A 23,244-nucleotide genomic window follows, 5' to 3' on the forward strand; every position below is an offset into this window, starting at 1 on the left:
GCATCGCGAAACGCAACACCTCGCGTTTATTAATTTTTCGAACGTTTTCGACTAATTGACTTATTGTTTTTCCGGAGCGTTAAGAAAACAAGTCTGCAGCCGAAGTACGATATGAAACAAATTATATAGAGCCAAATATGATAATTACTTGGAATTTACCGAAAACTGTTTTAAATCAATCATGTATAAATCAAGCAATAGTTGTCGAAGGAAGAAATATCATAAAAGCATTTAATTGTTCTGTACAAATCGAAGAAATTTTAATAACAAATACTTTAATAAGCAGTATCAACATTTGAAGCAAAATATATAAAAAGAATACATACGAGAAAAAATAACACATTTCAAATTATAATACTTATTATTTTAATTGCAATAAATATAATTTTAATTCTTTACTTCATTTTTAAATTTAAGAGCATTCCGAAACACATTGTACTTAAATATAAAAATCAAAAGTAAAACTATACTAAAAACGCAGAAAATCTAACAGAATTAAATGAAAATATTGCACCAAATGAAAATACCCTACAATTAATATTGCCAACTCCACGTATCGGATTGAAGCGACTCAAATCACTTAAAACTTTTTGGACCTGTATGGCGAATGGACGAATCGATGGAACATTTCGATAAACGGGAATAAGTCCCAGCATTGCAACTTCTCTCTTAGAAGTAAAATCCTCCCCAGAGTAAAGTTCCAGGCTCAGTACTTGGGATTGATTTTGGACAAACGACTTACGTGGAGGCAGCACATAGCGAAGGTCACAACAACATATCGTGCTAAGCTTCGGAAACTAAATTGGATGCTTAAAGGAACAAGTAAACTCAGCCTCAGAAACAAGATGTTGCTGTTTAAGTCGATTGTAGTCCCTTCAATGACATATTTCGTCAAAGTATGTGGTACTGCTTCAGACTCAAATGTCATGAGGGTCCAAAGAGTGCAAAACTGGGCGCTACGTTCGATTGCAAATGTACCGTGGTATGTAAGAAATGAGGTCCAGGCTAGCGATCTTCTTAAATTACAATATAGCCCAAAACTCCTTTCTTAATATTTATAATAGCTTCTATTTCTTTTAGCCAGTTAAATAAATGTTTCGCATTCTATTTCATAAAATACATGTCTTTTTTAAATATTGTTGTTATATGGTATTTAAAAATTAAATGCCAACTTTTTGTGGAAACACTTTTGATTTAATTTTTTTAATATTCTTATTATTGCAATTACATCTTTTACATAGCAAGTATTCTCCTTTATCAATTAGTGTTTTTACGTTCTTGTTTATTTTGTATCTTTTAAAATTCTATAGGGCAGTCCTGCATCGAAGTAGGATCTTATTAATCAAACAAACATCTGTTTTTATGACTAAATAAAAAGCTCTAAGTTTATGCATAGAGTAAGAACCTGTATAGAGGATTAATTTGCTCTTCCCGCGCAATAGAATAAGAATCTATATAGATGTTTTATTTGCCCTGCCGAGTTACCGCCAATGTCTTAGGCATGATATCACCTTCACCCAAACCCCCTCGGGCAATGTCCCACAAACGGCGATGACGTTCAACTCGGTCACCAAACTGCAGACACAGCGTACTCCGGATGACGAGTTCGTGTAAACAACTGGGACACAGGCATCCAGTCCAAAAAGCTGACCAAGGATGTGTCGCAACATATCAAAGCCTTCTTTTGTATTGTAACGAACTGATTTTGTTGTTTCTGCTCGCTACGAGATTCGTGCGGCTCGCTCAGAAGATTGTGTGTTCGTCCCACCAAATTTATTAGTGAGAAAACACAGGATTCGAATGGTAACAAAGGGTTTATTCTCGCGATATTTATTACAGCGGGTGGGTGGCTTGGCTGGTTTCGGTATAACTCGCACTGGTTCCACTGGCTGCTGGTATTGTTCATCCTGGTCCCGGACGGTCCCACTAGGGTTCCGCTCAGTTCGCGCTGACAGTCCAGGCTAACGCCATGAAGCTCCCTAGCATTTCAATTTGCTTGACGTCCGTTACGTTCCTGCGCTTCCCAAAGAGTTCCGTGCGCGATCGGTTTTTAGGCGACCTTCCCGCGAGCTCACGGTTCCTCGTCGCAGGACTCTATTGTTAGACTCTGTCGGACCCGCCGGGCGATACGACAAAACGCCTTGAAACAACCGCCTTGACTTAGCCGTATAATGCCCTCCGGACATCAGCTACCTGTGTCTTAATTCGGAGATCCCTGATGCCCCAATCCCGAACGTCTCGACGTAGCGATCTTTCTCCTTGTAGGCTTCCCACGGTGCTGCTTCCGACGACTGGATCTGTTGTTGCTGGCTTGTTGATGTTGGTGCTGGTTGACTTGGTAATATACTGAACTTGACGGATTGACTCCTTGTGATCAAGCGATCCAGATTCCAGCGCTTGGTCCGCTTATATAGGACTTCAGGAACCGTTAATCCTTGGCTTCTCCTTTTTGATCTCTGCGTTCGGCACCACACTAATGTCCAAGGTCCGCGGTTTTCTATCCTTATCCCTTCGCTCACGGTGCGCCGGCGCTCGCTCGTCTCTCTCTGCTCCTTCTCTCCGAACTCTCTTCCCTCAATTGTTCCTTCAAAACTCTCTTTAAACTTGTTCCTGTGAGTCCTCGTTGCCTCTGCTCTCCTGTCGGTCCATTCCCACCGGCAGACTTTTTCCCCAAAGTATTAGGAATTCTCAATTCTCCTCTCTGTCCATTATCCTGTGTATTCTTGAAGCCTTTGAGTCCTTGCGATCCTTTCCTCGACGGACAACAGGTCAATGATGAGCCTCACTGCACCGATCCTCCTTCTTATTGTCCTTACCATGCCGTCTTCCTTGTACACTTAATTATTCGGTAATGCCGATATTCAATTTTCCCCGCCCCGTATTTCCGCCGGGATTCGCGGTTCCACCGTTGTCTCCGTAGTCTCCGACTTTTGTAAGAAAGTTCCATCCCAATACCAACGGATGCACTACTCCTGGTAAAATCAACAGGCTAATTCGGCAACAAACAATTGACCGTTGCCGTTGCCCCAGTGTCGATTGTGGCTTTGAAGCTGTGCCCACCAAACATAACTGCTGCTCCTCCTCGATTAGCCTGTCAGTTAGTTTGGAGAGGTAGCACTGTGCGACCCCCACTCGCCTTTTAGCGGCTGAGTTCTCTGGCCATTTCCCGATTGTTGGCAGCACTCGACGCTCCTGATGCCCACTTTGCCGCATAACCAGCCGTTGGTTTTGACATCCTCGAGCCCAGTGTCCGTTCCCACCACATTTTCGACAAGCTTTCTGCGGGTCTGTGATATGGGTTGCATTTTGTGGCCTCTGTAAGGTGCTTGGCGGCCTCCACACTATGTTGTTTGGTTGTCTCTGTTGCTATTGGGGTGGTGTCCATGGATTTCCTCGCGGTGCCTCGGTTGCCTGCTGCCGTTGGACTTGATGTGGTGATGACCACTGGTCATTGCCCCGTTTATCCTGGTTGCCCGGATCTTCGCACCTTCTGCACATGACTTGCGTTGGGGCCTTCAACTTGCTTCTAGAGAACTTGTTCTCCTGTGAGAATGCTTCCCGCTTTTTCTTCAGTTCCTCATACGCGTCGGCTAAGATCATTAGCGTATCGAGGTTTGACACCTTGTACCTTAGACTCGGTGTACAGTTCTTTTAATAATTCGTAGGGTCTCTTTTAGCGAGTAGTTGAGAGACATCACCTTCATCTGCGTGTCGATCATGTAGTCCTGAACGACTTACTGAAGCTCTGCTTCCGTTGCCTGACTTGATCCGCCAGCCTGGTAAAGAAATCTCTCAGCAGAAAACTGGTTTGGAAGCTTTCTATGAATTCCGCCCAGGTTCTCCATTGCATGTTGTTGGCCATGAACCACTTCAACGCCCTTCCCTTAAGCAATTCAATCATGTCAAAGTCCAAGCTGTATGTGTTGGCGGACCATTCTACTTGCTCCAGGAACTCGAATGGTTTTTCCGCACCGTCGAACCTGAACGAACATTCGCGGACTTGTTTAGCGAACTTTGCAGTAGTCTGACTGGCTGGGTCTCAAAGTCTGCGCTGCTGTTTTCCTTTCCTGGCTTAACTCTCTCCTGTGAACCTGCTTTTGCAAGTTGTCAATGCTCAGGCTTGCCACTAGGACGTCCCCCCCTCCAATCTGCCATCCAGGGCGATATTAAGCCTCTGTGCGACATGGGTGAAGTCCTCCTTCTTGAGGCGGTAAATCCACTTCTTTCCCATTCTGATTCTGATGCTCTTATTGTTGGGACAATTACGTTGGCCGTCAGATGTAACGAACTGATTTTGTTGCTTCTGCGCGCAACGAGATTCGTTCCTCCCTCTAAATTTATATGACGTCACTGCCCCGCAAATCAGTGAAAAAACACATGATTCGAATGGTAACAAAGGGTTTATTCTCGTGGTATTTATTACAGCGGGTCGGTGGCTTGGCTGGTCATGGTATCGCCTCGCACTGCTCGACCTGACGCGTCGACTCGGTGACCGCTGGCTTCTTCCTGTGTGGGATGCTTGGATGTGACCCGCGCCTGCTCGCTTATCGATTCATTAAGGAAGGGTCACCATCCTAAGACTAGAGTGAACCTTGCTCTCCAGGACAACGCCCTTCGAGATAATGATCGCCTGTCCCTTGTTCTGTACCGGACGGTCTCACTAGGGTTTCGCGCTGAGAGTCCAGGCTAACGCCAGGAAGCTGCCTAGCAGTTCATTTTCTTTACGCCTAGCGCCGACGAACGTTCCTGCCAGCCTCACCCTATTGCTTGACGTCCGTGATGTTCCTGCGCTCCCCAACGAGTTCCGTGCGGCGATCGGGACGTGGCTGCCTTTGATGTCTGCTGGCGTCGCTGCCGATGTGCTCTGTTCTGCTTCTTGGTCGACCGCCGTTCCGGGACTTGCTGAACCGCTGGGGTTCTCCAAAACAACGCCTCAACGGGTCGAATGCTCCCCCTTCCTGGCTGGTAGTGTGGTACTCTGGCACTCGGGGTGTCGGACAGTGGCTGTTCCAGGACTTCGCCGGCAATAGCTCTCCAGGACAAAGCCTCTTGAAACCACAAGTCGATCGACCTCTCGTCCTTCGCACCAGGTCCTTCTCAGTCGAGCACGGCACACTGGGTTTTAGGCAACCTTCGCACGAGCTCACGATTCCTCGTCGCAGGACTCTATTGTTAGACTCTGACGGACGCTCCGGGCGATACACCAGGGTGTGGTCGTGACAAAGTTGGAAACAACCGCCCTGACATAGCCGTGTGAATGGTTCTGGACCTCAGCTACCTGTGTCTCAATTCGGAGATTCCTGATGCCCTAATCCCGAACGTGTCGACATAGCGATCTTGCTCCTTGTAGGCTTCCCACGGTGCTGCTTCCGACGTCTGGATCTTTGGTTGCTGGCTTGTTGGTGCTGCTGCTGGTAGACTTGGTAATTCACTGATTTTCACGGATTGACTCCTTGTGATCGACTAATCTAGATTCCATCGCTGGGCCCGTTTATGTAGGCCTCCTGGCACCGTTAATCCTCGGCTTTTCCTTTTTGATCTTTGCGCACTGCAAGCCACTAAGGTCCAAAGTCCGCGATTTTCGACCGTTATCCCTTTTCTCACGGTACGCCGGCGCTCTCTCGTCTCACTGCGCTCCTTCTCTCTCTGCAACTATTTTGTCCAAACTCTCTTTCACTGTTATATCCGAACTTTCTTTCATCGTTCTCTCCAAACTCTCTCCGACTGTATTCTCCAAACTCTCTTTTCCCACAGTGCCGTTACTACGCGCCTTCTCTGCGTATCCAGCAACTGGCGGGCTTCCGTACAGCCGATCTTCGTTTTTATTTGTGGGGAGTTATTTAACACCTTACAGTATCTTAGAGTGAAATAAAAATCAGTCTCATAACGAAATTCACTTTTATCACAGCCTAAACAGCCACTCCAGGACCAACGATTATAACAACAGCCGTCTCCGAACCATCGACCTAACTTCCGAGCTTACGAGCTTTGCCAGTGATGCCACTTAGGGAAAAAACGAAAATTTTAATTTGTTCAATCGAACATGCAATCAAGTCCCGTGGCAAGTAGTTATTGCTGCGCTGCTCGCTCTTAAGGGTTATTAAGGGCTGGTGCGAGAACTCCCCATACTAATGCATAGTAGTGGGAAATCAAAGTTAGCTTCGAATATGGCTCTCAGCAGAGCTTTTACGAAGATTCCGGCAGACCAAATGAAACCTCTGTAAAGATTCTTACTCCATGGCATTTACAAAAAAAACACATGGGTACACAAGTACGGTCCATGAGATAGGTGTCAATTTACATTGTGGCGGTCTTATGAACCAAAATTGGTTTAGTAAAACAACACACTGAGTGATAAAATTAGTGGTAAAAACATGGTAATTGAGTTACCACAACTTAACGAAAGCTGGGTCAATGGGTGCCCCTGTTTATTTAAATAAGGTAACATAGATCGATTCTGCCACTAATCCGAATTGAAATTTTGTAATAGGTCTGCCGGTAGGCTGCTACCTTATCAGCCACTGCCGCTGAAGAAATTGAAGCAGCCCGGTGGGTCTAAGATTTAGCAGTGGTAAAAATAAACTTTCTGTTGTTTTTCAGGCAAGAATTATTTGTTTCTCGACACACGCGTGAAATCACAGCTTATTATGGTATGTGATTGTCATTGCTCTTTATTTATGGGTTCTAATTTATCTTCTCAAACTAAAGCGGGATACTTCCTAAATGGTGAATTTAATGAACCAAACTACTTGATTTCCCCCAATAATTCAAAAATTACAAAAGGATGTGAAATGGATCGATTCAATGTTCTTAACAGGTTAAACCGGTGCAAAACCAAATTTTCAAAAGAGTCGAAGCAGTTTTATAATATTGCGAACGGCAAGCGTAACTGATTTATATACAGATTTTGAAACTACTGATTTTCTTGTCAAGTTCTTCTAAACTTCTTTTAGTTGTTTACATTCTAACTACCCTTACCATTTATAGGTGAAATTGTATTTTTTTCGGTAATTACAAAAAGTTCTACCTTAAGGGATTTGGAGACTAGAACGATACCTGGGTGTGTGTTTAGAGTGGCTGAGGGTACTCTATTGGGCGCTTTGCTATTTAGACTATTTATCAATGATCTTCCCCCTATCAAAACGTATTCTTGAGTACTAATGTATGCTGATGATGTTAAGCTTTTCTTATCCTATAATAATTTCCGGACGGGTTTTTGGCTTACACTCTGATATCAATTGGTGCCAATCTAACCTCTAAGATCGGAATGGCCTCAAATGGAACATGATGACACTTTATAGGGGCACGGCTTTGTTTATTAGCTTTTCTCTTCATATATTTATTCCTATTCTATTCCTGACTCAAAATTAAAAGTTGTCTCCTACATTAGGTCTACTGTCAACAGGAATAAGAGTGCGTTTGGGCTTTTTAATAATAAATTTGATGAAATTTCCTTACAGGTACATATAGACCGTACTGAGTTGTTACAAAAAAAAGTATTATTTTTGCCGCGATTTCGACTAGGATTTAAGTGCTAGGTTGCCTTCTTAACATAGTAGACCACTATTGCTATTAATACTTGAATATAATCTTATCAGAGGTGATATTGATTCTTGATTGTTACGCATTAAAAACTAATCAAACTATGTTCTAAGGGAGTGCTGAGTTATTTTCAGAACAGGTACCAAATAGAGCACTAAATGTTCAAACTGTTACCAAGCACCATCAATGGTTTGCAGTTAAGGAACATCAATAATGGAAATTTTGTCTGGTAGCCTTTTTTCATGACATTTTAGTCGATTTGATGTTGATATCATCCAAAAAAATCGGATATTGTATCCTCTTCAGATATCAGATATAATCAAGTAGGAAACAAATTAAAGGGGTCTACGGAACAGCGGCTTAGGAGAATTTTGGTGTAAGATATTATGAAACATGTTTTTGATGTGGACTTGAGTAATTTTATAAAAACTGCTATTCATGAATTTTTTTTTAATAAAACTTACCAGTACAATAACTGGTGGTAATTTATTGTTCCAAATATTTATTGTAGGAGTGTTTGGAAACTTTACCATTTTCTCTTGATCCCAGATTTGAAGCTTTGAAATTACAAAACCAAATGTATGAGTAGACATGGGTGGAGTTTTGTAAAAAAAATCCATCAAGTAGCTGTTTAAAACGGGGCTGAAAATGAAAAATTTAAAGCGTAGGATTAGAATAGATTGAAAAGAAAAAATCACTCTATTTAAAACAATAGCAGTTGCCAATAAGTAGGCGTAATTTTTAGAAACAATTTATACTATATTTAACTCTTACTATAATCTGGACAAACAAGTGGCCCTAATGTCAACAAGCAGTGCTTGTCACGCACGGAGCCCTTTTACCCGAGTGGAGGAAAAGCGTAATCACGTTTTCGACTGACCCAAAATTCAAACTAAACAAATTACTAATACTAATTTCGAGAAAAGTAAGATACAATTGATACTGTTAAGATTGGCAAAGAGTCGGTAGTAGTAATAATATGATAGAGTCTAATATTGTCTGTAACGCCCTAAATCGAGGGCGCACAAATCTCACGGGTCGTGACGAGGATCATCGGAGTTACCATACGGATATTTAGTTTATTACATTACATTGTAATCTTAGTCATAGTCTTGTTATTAGCTTTAAGATCGCACATGAAGTCCCCGTGTTATGAATTGAAATAATATGAACTAAGGAAACTAATTAAACTACTAGTTAAGTTTGATCCAAGACACGCACCCTAAACAAAGCCCCCCTAACGCACTCGTGAGGCCCGCGATCGATAGCATAAACTCGCTCTCTTTCGTTTTGACTTTTCGCCGAGAGGGGACGAGCATCCCTACGGCACACCAATACCGGGGACTTAAGTTCGAACCCGCGCCCGACGCAGCACCTTTTCTTTTTAGTGTTTTCGGCTTTTGTCGATCCGCGCAACACCGACCAGCGCACCAAAATACACGTAAGCCAGGATACCTATTGAGAGGGCAGCAGCCAGGGCCCCTCTTCTTATCAATTGTCAATACAAACCTGAAGTTAAAAACCCCGTGTTATTTCTACCCCTACACCCCCTCTTCCTCCTCCTACCCCTTTGTCGACCCAGATCAACGACGCGTGTTTGGTTTTGAATCTGCGCGGCGCATCCTGGCCGAGAGCTCCCACCGTAGAATCCTCGTAGTCTCCGAGAATTACCGGAGTGTGGAATCCTCGTGAAATCCGAAAATATCCGGAGTGTAGAATCCTCGTAGACTCCGAGAATATCCGGAGTGTAGAATCCTCGTAGTCTCCGAGAATATCCGTAGTGAAGAAACCTCGTAGACTCCGAGAATATCCGGAGTGTAGAAACCTAGTAGATTCCGAGTTCACCCGGAGTAGATAAGCCCCGCCGTTCACGCCTGGCGGAATCCCCGTGGCCAACTCCAGTCGGAGTCGTCCAAGTTCACCACCAAGCAGTGCGATCGCCTTCTCAGTACCTCGTTCTGCCCCCAGAGGGCGTTCTCAGCGGGACTCATCTAAATTACCCACCAAGCAGTGCGATCGCCCTCTCAGTATCTCGTTCTGCCACAAGAGGGCGCCGCAGACAGGATCCTCCCGGGTTTCGCGCGAAGCAGTGTAGTCGGCCCTACCGCCACCACAGGACGCCAGGCGGCGTTATAATTTACATCTCGGGTACCATCGGATCCACTCCCACGCAAGGAACCATACTAGACGACTGGAAACTGTGCGGAAACCTTTACGATCGGTAGCCACCATCGAATAGCACCCGTCTCTAGGTGTCCACCTCCTAACAAATTCCTACATACGTGACAAGTGGCGCCCGAACAGGGACCTGATAGGGAGAAAGACCACCTGTATGGGGAGTGCGTAGCATCAGGACGAGTGACATAACCTAAAGATTCCGCGAAAACAATCGAAAACTAGAACAAAAGTGCCCCGACCGTGGAAAATAACCTCGACGAACTAGTGAACGCGCCCGGTATCAAGCCCACGAGCTTACTCGCGATCCCGTACAGTCCACGCGATCGAGTGTATGTGAAAATACAAACATATGGCCCAAGAAGTCCAGTGAAGACTCCAACCAACTAAGACCTTACTCCAAGACAACAACACATCAGAGACACGCTGCAAACATGAACCCCGACCAGAAAATTTCCGGTGAGTCCGTTCCACGCTTGCTTAAAATTCCTGGGGTCCCCTCGCGGTGGATTTATTCCCGCTTGAAGGCCGAATTACTAGCCTTTGCTGACGAATTCGTGTTCTCCGCCGAAGGAGTCGTCGACGACTTGCGGCGAAACTTTGTCACTTTAGTTAGGGACTCTGAACAAACCCAAAAAGTGTGGGATCGACTCGTCGACCTAGGAAGGAAATTTATCTCACGTGCCCCGAGCCCCGTACCTTTGGGGGAAGACAAACCTGGCCTTAGCGGCCCCGAACATAAGCGCCGGTTCAAGCCCCGGCGTCATCTCCGTAGGCCCGTCTCGAGCCACCCCTAGCTTCGCTATTACTGGCCCCTCTCCGAGAGAGTTTTATGGAGCCGAGTCACGACCGGAACCACCGCGAGGTTGTTTGCGTCCCAGAACGAATTCGTAAATGGGCCCTTCAATACGATGGGTATTGAGACCCCTTAGATTGCGTCGAGCAGGTCGAAAGCCGGGCCTTATCCTACGGGATCGACCTAGGACTCATTCCTCGAGCGATGGCAGAGCTGTTGACAAGCAGAGCGGAAGTGGTTCCAAACAAGCCGCCTCCAAGGGGTTGACTGGATCACATTTCGGCGCGAATTCCTCGAGTTTTTCCTTCCACCCCGATACCTCCAGCGTTTGGACGACCAGATTCGGAGTCGTAAGCAACTGGAAAAAGAAACGTTTAAAGACTTTATGCTAGATCTTCGAGTTCTAATGCGCCATGCGGGCTACAACGAAACCCAAGAGCTGAATAGGTTATACGAAAATGTCGCGCCAGAATACCAGATGTATATCCGACGTAGCGAGTTAAGGACCATTGAAGAACTGGCTCAGTTAGCCACTGTGCTCGAGGCCGTCCAGAAGCGAAGCCTCGGGAGAAACAACTATAACCACGCATCTAAAAATGCGACAGCTTACCGCCCACCCTCACAGGGTCGGACTCAACCTGCGTTCACTGAGAGAATTCCCCAAGGAAACCCACCACGTACATCGCCAGGTGCTGCCCCGCCAGTTAGGGTTAACCGTGTGACCGCATCCGACCGTCGAATCGACGTGCGGGATGCTTGTCGAAATTGCGGAGCACGGGGACATTTCAGCCGCGATTGCCGGAATCCACAACAGTACTTCTGTTGGGACTGCGGACGACGAGACGTCCGGACAGTCGAATGTTGTCGACTCTCACAGCCGGGAAACGCGATGTGTCCCCTCGACCGGCGGAGTCCGTCGGGACCCAATCCACCAGAGAACCACCAGTAACCGCACCGCTTAGGATAGAGAGAGGAAGGATCGCCGCTGAGGTCGACCTTAGCGGACACGTGCGTTTAGCCACCATCGACACCGGGGTATCTAGGAGTTTCATTAGCCAGGAAATCGCCGACGTAGTCGGTTAGCCACACCAGTTTAGGGAGATTTGCACCCAGATTAATCTCGCTGACACGTCTCGAGTCGAAGTAACAAGGTTACTCCTTGCGGACTTGACGCTTGCCCGGAAGACATGGATGGATTTTCTCGCTTCCATCGGCACTACCCTCCGATGTGGTACGGCAAGCCTCACGCTGCCTCGACGAAGACCCGGAGAATGTGAGACGATCAGACATAATGAACCGGAGCACGACAACCAAGGCAATCAATCGGAACCACAACCTCGACCCCGACCACTAAGACCACTCAGCCACCAAGCTACGCCGAATACATCGAATACGCCATCAACGGAACCTCGGCTAGGCATCGCCAATCATGACATAGGACCACAGAATGACAGGGATGCCAATGCGCCTGAAGAGCTGCATAGAACACATGAAACGCATAACGCAGCAACACGCAAGGAAAATGACGAGAACAACAACACAGGAGGAAACACCAGAATATCAACAGAGAACGACCATGCCAGAATAGCTAAGAACAACGGCAGGGAACATCAGGAAGATCAGAACCAGGAGAAACACGCTGAGAATACACGAGGGATACCAGACAAGGACACCGAGACCCAGGGGTATCAAATAAACAATCAGGAGTACAAGGAACGCGGCTGCGAGACTAATCCGCAGGTCCAAGCGTTCCTTAGCGAACAGATAACACGATTTGAAGGAATGGCGGGAGTAGCAAACATAGCGAATCACCATAAGGGACGACCGGCCGATTAAACAACGTTATTTCCCAAAGAACGCTGCTATGCAGCGGATCATAGACGAACAAGTGGACGTGTTGCTGGAGCAGGGATGTATCGAACCATCGCGTAGCCCGCACAGTGCCCCTTTGGTTCTGGTTCGGAAGAAAACCGGCCAGTGGCGCATGTGCGTGGGCTACCGACAACTAAACGCAAAATCCATCGCGAACGCATATCCGTTGCCGCGTATTAACCACATCTTACAGCAACTGAGAAACGCAAAATACATTTCGACCATGGATCTGCGCAATAGATACTGGCAGATACCCATGGCCTAGGACAGCCGGGCATGTACCGCATTTACGGTACCCGGACGAAGCCTATTTCAGTGGCGAGTCATGCCTTTCGGTTTGCATTCGGCCACGGCAACATTTCAGCGTGCTCTAGCGTGATAGCGTGATCGGGCCATCTCGACTCATACGCGTTCACCTACCTCGATGACAATATTTTCATCGGAGCCAGCCTAGGAGAACACATGGACAATCTGCGCAAAGGCTTTGAACGATTGAGCAGAGCCAACCTGCCCATCAAGAGGAAACTGGCCTACCTCGGACGTGTGATCAGTGACCAGGGCATCTACACCGATCCCACGAGCTTACGGGAGCTGAGGAGATGCCTCGGGACGGCCTCATGGTACCGGCGATTCGTGCCCAACTTCGCCTCAGTGTTCCAGCCCATGACGAACCTACTGAGGAAAAACCAACGGTGGAAGTGGGAGCCGGAGCAACAGAGTGCTTTCGATCTCCTGAAAAGTTCACTGACAGACGCACACGTGCTGGCATGCCCAGATTTCGCCGCCAAGATGACACTCCAGACTGACGCCAGCAACTACGGACTCGGGGGAGATCGATGGCCAGGAACGAGTCATTGCCCACGTCAGCCGCCAGCACTCGCTGCTTGGCCATTGTCTGGGGAATACGGAAATTGCGATGCTACCTCGAAGGCAATAGGTTCGACGTAATCACCACCACCTGGCCCTGAAATGGCTTGACCAAATAGAAAACCCAACTGGAAGGATTGCCAGATGGGCCTTAGAACTCCAGCAATATCAATACGACGTATATTACCTCCGCTGGAAGTATAACGTAGTAGCCGAGACTTACGCAAGGCGAGCACCAGTGCAAGTGGCTGCAACGAAAGATGAAGGACGTTCGGGACGACCCACAGAATTCCCCGACTTCATCATACAAAACGGAGAACTATATCGCCACCTCGGCCACCGTCCAGATGACCAGGACTACGTACCGTGGAAGCTGTGCGTACCAGCCGAACATCGAGCTCGAATCCTACACGAATGCCATGATGCACCCACAGCCGCTGCTCCGCTCCAAAAAGGGGAATACCACACTCCTCGTCTTTTTCGACACCTTCACAAAAAGGTTCGAGCTGATACCCCTACGAAAGGCGCTGTGGTTGCCTCTGATACGAGCCTACCGCGAACGGATCATCAGCCACTTCGGAGCCGCGAGTAAACTGGTGTGCGATAACGGTTCACAGTTCACCAGCAAGGCGTTTAAGGACTTCCTAAAGGAAACGGGAGTGAAACCCCAATTCACCGCCCCATACTGCCCACGAAAGAATCCGACCGACCGCGCGAATCGCACACAGATGATCGTCCAGTACGTGGAGAATGGACAGAACACCTGGGACAGTTTGCTACCAGAACTGTCACTCGCGATCAACACAAGTGTAAGTACCAGCCTTTCTCCTACAAGCTCGAGAACCACGGCAACCCGGATCCTGGTACGACAGCGTGACCCCCGGAACAGCAACATCGCTCCAGAGCCCATCGGAGAGAGCGGAGCGCTTGAAGGAGGTCTTTCAGATCGTGCAGAACAACCTACAAAAAGCCAGCCGAGAACAGGAGAGGCATTATAACCTGCGTCGTCGAACCTGGAAGCCCGAAATGCGATCACTGGTCCTCGTGCGGCGACTTGCAAATATTGGAGACTTTATAGCGATCCATTCTTCTTCCACAGGTAATACCGATGATAAAGACAGCGAAACCGCCAAGGAGGACACCGGCGACCAACCCGGACAGTTTCAAAGAGGTCAACCGACCGACACTAGCAACGGATGGTGATCTTAAGTACCCCAACCTCCCTTTGTGTCCCATTAGACCTTAGGAATGAAGTTATGAAATTCTTTCGCTGCTGCCCATTTATCCCTATTGCTAAGAATCAATAGAACTACGCTAGTTTAGTTACTTCTTCCACAGATCGAACGGGCGGACATGGAGACGATAGTACTGTCGTCCGGCGACAGCGATGGGGAGTCTGAACCCAGTTCCTACACCCGACGGGTAGGCGCCAGCCAGGAGGCTCTGGAAGAGCGACATCACCCTCTCCAGGGTCCAGCGCTAGGAAACCACCCCGCAGATAGCGACTCAGAGGACGAGCCGACGTCGACACCCGCTCGAGCCGGGGGCGTCACTCCCCACTATACGGACGCGGCCGGACGTCGCATCTACAAGGAGCCTTATCAATGCCACCGAGTCCAGCCGGGTAACCGAAGAGCAGCCGGGAGTACAACACTTGCGGGCGCAACGACGACGATCGGGATCACGCGACACCCTACGCCGAAGACGCCAGCGACGACGAGGAAGGACACGGTGAACAGGTCAGGCGGAACAGGTCACCCTGAAGCCGAACGGCAACGGAAACATTTCCTTTCTTCCCCAAAGTAGGGAGGGGATGTAACGCCCTAAATGGAGGGAGCACAAATCACACGAGTCGTGACGAGGATCATCGGAGTCACCATACGGATATTTAGTTTATTACATTACATTGTAAACTTGTTTTGTTATTAGCTTTAACATGAACTCCCCGTGTTATGAATTGAAATAATAGGAACTAAGGAAACTTATTACACTAGTATTAAGTTTGAGCCAAGACACGCACCCTAGACAAATCCCCCCTAACGCGTTAACGCACTCGTGAGGCCCGCGATCGATAGCATTGATTCCTAAACTCGCTCTCTTTCGTTTTGACTTTTCGCCGAGAGTGGATGATCCGCCGGGGACTCAATTCAGCCTGGCCTATCCGAACCCGCGCCCGACGCAGCACCTTTTCTTTTTAGTGTTTTCGGCTCTTGTCGATCTGCGCAACACCGACCAGCGCATCAAAATACACGTAAGCAAAGATACCTATTGTGAGGGCAGCAGCCAGAGCCCCTCTTCTTATCAATAGTCAATACAAACCTAAACTTAAAATCCTCGTGTTATTTCTACCCCCTCCTCCTCCTCCTAGAAACCTAGTAGATTCCGAGTTCACCCGGAGTAGATAAGCCCCGCCGTTTACGGCCGGCGGGATCCCCGTAGCCAACTTCAGTCGGAGTCGTCCAAGTTCACCACCAAGCAGTGCGATCGCCTTCTCAGTACCTCGTTCTGCCCCCAGAGAGCGTTCTCAGCGGGACTCATCCAAGGTCCCCACCAAGAAGTGCAATCGCCCTCTCATTATCTTGTTCTGCCACCAGAGGGCGCCGCAGACAGGATCCTCCCGGGTTTCGCACGAAGCAGTATAGTCGGCCCTAACGCCACCACAGGACGCCAGGCGGCGTTATAATGTACATCTCGGGTCGTCAACCTCGCGGTACGATCGGATCCACTTACGGCTCCCACGCAAGGAAGCATACTAGACGACTGGAAACTGTGCAGAAACCTTTAAGATCGGTAGCCACCATCGAATAGCACCCGTCTCTAGGCGTCTTACCACCTCCCATACAAATGCCTACTATAGGTTGCACCCTTCTATATAAATTTCTTGTATAGATTCCTTGGCCCCGATTCAGGTTTTACCCCGGCCAGAGAACTACGTGACAAGTCATAGTTCGATATACAATAATTGAAAATAAAAGGAATGTAGTTCTTAGTAAATTTATTAGGCACTGAGAAGTTTAGGCGTCCCAGTAACACGGACCCTTCAGATTCCGCCAAATAAGTTTACGAATAAAAGTAGTTTGAAGCGTTATGCTACGAGTAATTAAGAATGGTATATAAATTAGAAGAAGTCTCTAGAATAAAATGGTGATATAGGTTTTGCATCCCAGTTAGAGCCCAGAGTGAAAAATAGTTAAAAGTTCTTTTGCACAGTTCTACATACGGTCTATATGTTTACCATATTGGGGATTTCAAACTTGTGAAGAATACTCCAGAATTGGAGTAAATTAAAGTCTTTGTTACATTGGAATTATCGAATTCCCTTGGACTTTGAATTTATTTACTCCCCTGTTTTCATTTACAATTGAAGTAATATGAACAGAAAACTTATGTTTTGGGTTCAGAAGAACGCACTACATCCCAGCTAATAAGTGCAATATTATATATTATTATAACACTATTGGTGGCTGAAGTTAGTTGAACTGACCTTTTTTGGAATTTGTTACGGAACTGAATTTCTATTTCTTGGGGACAGCACCGGCTAGCTTGATGCTCAGGGCAGGGTGCTCAGGAATCGATACAAATCGACGTCTCACACACTATTTTCAGCTGGACATTCTCTAACGACAACAAAAGGTAAACAAAAAAAAAAAAATGTAACATCGGACGAAAAACGAAAAAGTGGCATTAGATGGACTTGCCACCGAGCTCCCACCTGTCCTATGGTGCCCCAGTGGATTTCAGGTGGTCACATCCCATTTTCTAAGGCCGAAGCTACTGTCAGGCCGGACTACGGCCGGTTCATCTCCCCATAGGTGAGTGCCTTGGGCCAACATCCTGTGAATCTCAATTGCTAGGTACATTTTTTATAAATATATACATAAGATTTCCAAAAAACTTTTACATATCTTCTCCTTCTTACACCATTATTTGCAGATCAGGCAAAACCACTACACGGGCCTGGACTGCGTCAGCTGCAAGGCCTTCTTTAAACCATTTTTTTTTCTCCTAACTACCCTGCTGGAGCTCCAAGAGAACAAAAAGAAACAGGTAAATACGAATAAATAAATTGTATTCAATTCTGCTAAGCCCGCTTTCGCATTTTAGACCCTAAGTTGCGCAAGGGCGGACTATAGCTCGCGGAATCATGAAGACGTGCAGAAACGGATGAAGGTAAACAAATTACGGGTGTACAAAATTTAACTTAAAATCTAATTTCAGGTGCGGCCAGTAAGCCACACAGCGATTCCGGCTGCTGGTCGCCAAATGATAAGTCGGGATCCTTTTCAATGTGCGCGTCGGAGTGGAGTTGGCGGACCGCGGTGGTGGAAATGCCACGTGGTGAAGGAGCCGCGTCGGGGTCCCGACGCTACGCTGCACGGGTTCTACGTGCCCGGAACGGACTCACCGAGGTAATGTGTAATTTTCTCGGTGGCTCGTGGAGGTTGTGGCTGCCTGCGGCGGTTACCACTGCACGTGGCTGGCTACTGCTGCCGGTGGTAGTTGCTGTTGCCCGTGGCTGTTGCTGCTGCCGGTGGCTGTTGCTGCTGCCGGTGGCTGAGAGCTGCCTGTGGCTGTGTGCTGTATGTGGCTGTGTGCTGTATGTGGCTGTGTGCTGCCTGTGGCTGGCGGGTTACCACGAGGTAACCACGAGGTTTCCTCCGAGAGGGAAATAGGGAAAAATGAAAAAAATAGAAGAAGCTGCCGGGGCTCTAGGTAATAGGGTCCCCGGTGAACCTAAAAGAAATAACCCTTCACTTTATTTCCGAACTTCACTAACGCTTATTGACACTCTTACTTTTCTCGAATTATAATAAACTAAAAAAATACAAAAATTGCGTCTATCCCTGACCTACGCAATGTTATTTTTGTTGTTCCCTTTTGCTCTCCCAAAAGTGGCCATTCTAGCCATATCCAGAGCGAACCGGGCTAGTTTAAATAGCTATATAGCCAAGGGCATCAGCAGAAGGGGTTGCCACCCACCAAACTTTATCGATAGCCCTACCAAAAACGAATACCTCCTTCTTATTTCTTCCAGCCGATTCCAACTTGAAATGCGACAAATTTTTGATTTACATTGAATTTTTACATTGTTATACCCTTGCAGAGGGTATTATAATTTCAGTCAAAAGTTTGCAACGCAGTGAAGACGATCGGCAGTTTTTGTCGCTTGAAAGAATTTGTTTCGACACCCTTAGATGAAGAAAATGTACTTAGAATTCATGGAAGAGGTACTCTTCATTTCAGTATCTTAGTTTTGAAGCACAACACGAACCACCGAACCGCGTAGACGTGTCTTTTTGCTCGTCCTGCCGAAAGACTTCCAAAAATCTACAAAGTGACCACCAAAAATAAGAAAAATAGCGAAAAGACGCTGGCAGCAATGGCATATCCCAAGGTCAACACCTCCTTGTGATTAAAACTAAATTTAAAACAGATCTAGTTAATCAAAAACAATTAAAAATGTCGAACGCAAATAAAATAATAACAAGTGCAACTGGTAAAGACACAAAGCCAAGTCGCGATCGGCAACAAATACAACTAGACGAACGGCGGCTGTCTTCTGCACGGAACAATGCTCACATTTCAATAGACCTATCGGAGGCAACAACAAAATCAACGTCACTGACCGCTACCGAAAGAGCCCGCTCACTGTCACCAGCGATTTTATGCTCAAGCAGCGCTGCCGTTACTCAGTCGTGGAGTTCACAATGCCCGTCACCTCTCTCTCTCATCGATGCACCGACTACATCGGCTTGTGCGCCCACCAGCACTGTACCCCCTCTTACTACAGCAACGTCAACGACAACAACAACTTTAACGACTGCGGCTACTCAGTGGCCTATCTCAACACCACAAGCAAAACTTAGCTCTACTGACCCTCTTACGAAAAATACTCTCGTATAGACGGGGATCGATCGGTATGTACAAATAAAAAGAAAGCTTAGCCACAAAAAAACGTAAACTCAAATTTGCCAAAAGTACCGAAAAATTTAGGCAACACACGAACATCCGAAAACAGATTTGCCATACTTGGCGAGACCGAAGAAGCTAAGGGTCAGGCGCCTCAAGTCATGAAAGCTGTAAAGGCACAGGGAATATATATTAGGAAACACAACAATGTCGATCTGATCAATAAGCTTAAACAAGTAATCGGGCCTAATCACTTCTATATCACCACCCTAAAAAGAGGAAACATATTAGAAGCAAAACTCCAGGTTAACAACGAAGACAACTTCCGTTCTGTAACAAGATATCTCGACAATGAGCTTATAAATTACTACACTTACCAACTAAAAAGTAAGAAAGGCCTACAAGTTGTACTTAAAGGTATAGAATCGACTGTTGCGGTAGCAGAAATAGCTGAAGGCCTCACGGAAAAAGGCTTCGACACATCGTGAACATAGTAAACAGGTATAAAATTCCTCAAGCACTGTTTAAGATTGAGCTGGCCCCAGATCCTATTTACAATCTGCAATATCTCCTTCACCGAAGAATCACCGTAGAGGAAACGCATAAGCGGAACGGCCCCGTACAGTGTACAAACTGCCAGGAGTTCGGGCATACAAGAACCTACTGCACCCTGCGACCAGTTTGTGTCGCCTGTGGAGATTTGCATTGCATTGAAGCATGCCTGGGAAACAAAGAAGACCCTACTCTGAGGAAATGCAGTAACTGTGGGGGAAATTATACTGCCAACTACCGGGGCTGTCCCGTCTACAAAGAACTCAAGAGCCGCCTAAATCAGAGACGCAGTAATCCATTCGCCGCTCAACACTCTGCTCAACCAAACATCTTCACCCCATCAATAACCACTCCTGGTGTCTCCTTTGCCAACGCACTCCGCTACCCTGGAATCTCACAAACATCTAACGCCCAGCCTGCAGCATTGCGTCCACAGCCACCCATACCAAACCTAAATGATTTTCCGCTCTTAAGCCAAAATGGCCAAACAACAACTCAACCTTCTACGCAACAAAACCAAACTCTTCCCCCACAAACACTTAGCGGTCTAGAATCTACACTAGCTACTCTTGCAAACGTCATGATGGCGATTCAAAGTTCCCTTCAAGAACTACTGCGAAACCAGAGCCTTCTAATGGAACTGCTGATCAAACAAAAGTCTATATAAATGGACTCCTTAAGAATATGCTTCTGGAACGCAAACGGCGTTTCCCGGCACAAAAACGAACTCCTACAGTTCCTAAACAGCCACAATATCGATATCATGCTGTTTTCTGAAACCCATCTAACTAATAAAAACTACTTCCATATCATCGGATATATATTCCACGCGACCAACCACCCGGACGGTAAAGCACACGGAGGTACCGGTATACTCATAAAACAACGCATAAAACATCATCCCTTGGAGACATTCGCTACTAACTACCTGCAGGCCACATCCCTACGTATAAACCTAATTGGCGGCCCACTTACCCTATCCGCCATATATTGCCCCCACGCTTCAGTATTGCAGAAAATGAGTTTATGAATTTCTACAACTCACTAGGACGCTGCTTTATAGCTGCCGGTGATTATAACGCAAAGCATCCCCACTGGGGATCTCGTCTTATCAACCCCAAAGGCCGCCAATTATACAACGCTATCATCACTCCTGGTAATACGCTTGACTTTGTCTCACCAGCTAGGCCTACATACTGGCCCACAGATCCAAATAAACAACCTGACATTATCGATTTCGCTGTTATTAGAAGAGTCTCGCACAGGCTGATAAAAGTAAAAACCTTAGAAGAGCTTACATCGGACCATTCGCCAGTTCTCCTCTGTCTATCTGAACAGCCGCAGCTTCTGGAACGCCCCCAACATCTAACACCAAACAAAACAAACTGGCTGAAGTACAAAAAACATGTAAGTGCACACATCGAACTTGATCCTGAAATTTCCTCTGAATCTGACAAGGATAAGTCGCTTAAGCACCTCACGGACGTAATGTCCTCTGCCGCCAAACATTCTACGCCAGAACCCTCATCCACAAACCCGCTAAGAACTGGACGCTCAAGTATCCAGATCGAGTCTCTCCTACTTGAAAAACGTAGACTTCGCAGAGACTGGCAGACTCATCGGTCCCCAGCTACTAAGAAAAGACTTAATGAAGCATCTCGAAAATTGTCGAAGGCCCTCTCTACCGAAAAGAACCAGGCCCAACGGGCCTACATTGCGAAACTATCCCCGACGGGTAATAAATTCCCACTACGGAGAGCTCACCCAAACATGCAACCACCAATAGATCCCGATTAGCCTATTCGATCACAAACAGGTGCCTGGGCGCGCTGTGACGAAGAAAGAGCTAAACCCTTTGCCCATCACTTGGAAAACGTCTTCAAGCCTCACCCGCCATCCAACCAATTCACTCACTCCAAAAATTATAATTGAACTACCTGCATGCGCAGTCAGATGCATCGCATTTATATTTAACTCAATATTGAAATGGGGCTACTTTCCTGACCAATGGAAAAAGTCTGTCATTACAATGATGCCGAAACCAGGAAAAGACAAATCCCAGCCTTCCTCGTACCGGCCTATCAGTCTGCTCCCATGTCTATCAAAGCTATTTGAAAAACTGCTTCTTGTTCATCTAGTAACACATCTTCAAAACAACAGAACGATTCCTCTGCACCAATTCGGATTTAGGGAAAAGCATGGAACTATCGAACAGATAAACCGCTTAACATCTGAAATTCGCACGGCTTTCGAGCACAAGCAATATTGCAGTGCCTTATTTCTGGACGCATCACAAGCATTTGATCGCGTCTGTATCGACGGTCTGGTATACAAAATCAAAACCCTCCTACCGGAAAACACCCACAAGTTGCTTGAGTCATACCTCAGAAACAGAGTATTCACCGTGAGATGTAAAACCTTTACTTCAACCATCCTTAACATCGAAGCTGGAGTACCCCAAGGAAGTGTGATTGGTCCAATCTTGTACATCCTTTACACGGCAGACATTCCAACAAGCCGCCAGACCCTCATCTCAACCTTTGCTGACGACACTGCTATTGTCAGCCACTCGAAATGCCCAAAAACAGCTACAGCCCATTTAAAAGAACACCTGGTAGCTGTAGAAAAATGGCTCGCAGACTGGCGTATCAAAGTCAACGAGCAAAAGTGTAAGCACATTACGTTTACACTAAACTTGTCGAAATGCCCACCACTGGCGCTAAACAACAAGCCGGTTCCACAAGCAGACGAAGTCACCTATCTCGGCATACACTTAGACAGGAGGCTTACCTGGAGAAAGCATATAGAAGCAAAGAAGACCCATTTAAAACTAAAGCCCAGCAGCCTTCACTGGCTCATGAGCTACCGCTCCCCCCTTCCACTCGAATATAAAGTACTACTGTATAACTCGTGCTTAAAGCCGATCTGAACCTACGGCTCCGAGCTCTGGGGAAACGCAAGCAGCAGCAATATAGAAATTATTCAAAGAGTACAATCAAAGACCCTACGAGCAATAACTGTAGCCCCCTGGTACATCCGCAATGCAAACATCCAGAGAGACCTGGATATAAATCCCGTAAAAGAAGAAATTGTTTCCAGAAAAATTAAATATGAAGCCAGATTATCAAATCACCCAAACCTTCTAGCCAGACAACTCAACCGGCTAAGCTATCATTCCCGTCTACAGCGGAATGATTTCCCATCCCTCTTCAATAACATAAATTAACGTAACATAGATTAAGATTTGAAAACTTATTGTTAGTCTCTTAAGTAATAGAGAAGATCCAATAAATAAGAATAAAGTATAAATAAAAAAAAAGGTACTCTTCCTTAGGTCATATGTCTCCTACAGATAAAATTTCTTCTGCTCCACATTATGTTATCCCACATCAATACGTTCTGAGACCCCAAAATACCTTAACCAAGTTACGTGTCGTCTTCTATCCTTCTTGTAAAACATCAGGTTTTGAATTGACAAGGTTGCTTTCAAACTCACCTGACGTGGCCGCATCTGATAGCACAGTTAAATT

General features: G+C 46.5%; 1 protein-coding gene across 1 annotated transcript in view; it reads right to left on the reverse strand.

Moving 5' to 3' along the window:
- Positions 1 to 23,244, reverse strand: part of LOC108038952 (aminopeptidase N) — a 534,976-nt gene that overhangs the window by 431,756 nt on the left and 79,976 nt on the right. Inside the window, exon 4 of the mRNA XM_044461508.1 lies at positions 8,007 to 8,184. Within this exon, the coding sequence (XP_044317443.1) occupies positions 8,007 to 8,184 (178 nt within the window). The remainder of the gene's footprint in view (positions 1 to 8,006; positions 8,185 to 23,244) is intronic.

The sequence above is a fragment of the Drosophila rhopaloa genome, unplaced genomic scaffold, assembly GCF_018152115.1.
Source record: "Drosophila rhopaloa isolate 14029-0021.01 unplaced genomic scaffold, ASM1815211v1 contig_4, whole genome shotgun sequence".
Classification (NCBI taxonomy): Eukaryota; Metazoa; Arthropoda; class Insecta; order Diptera; family Drosophilidae; genus Drosophila; species Drosophila rhopaloa.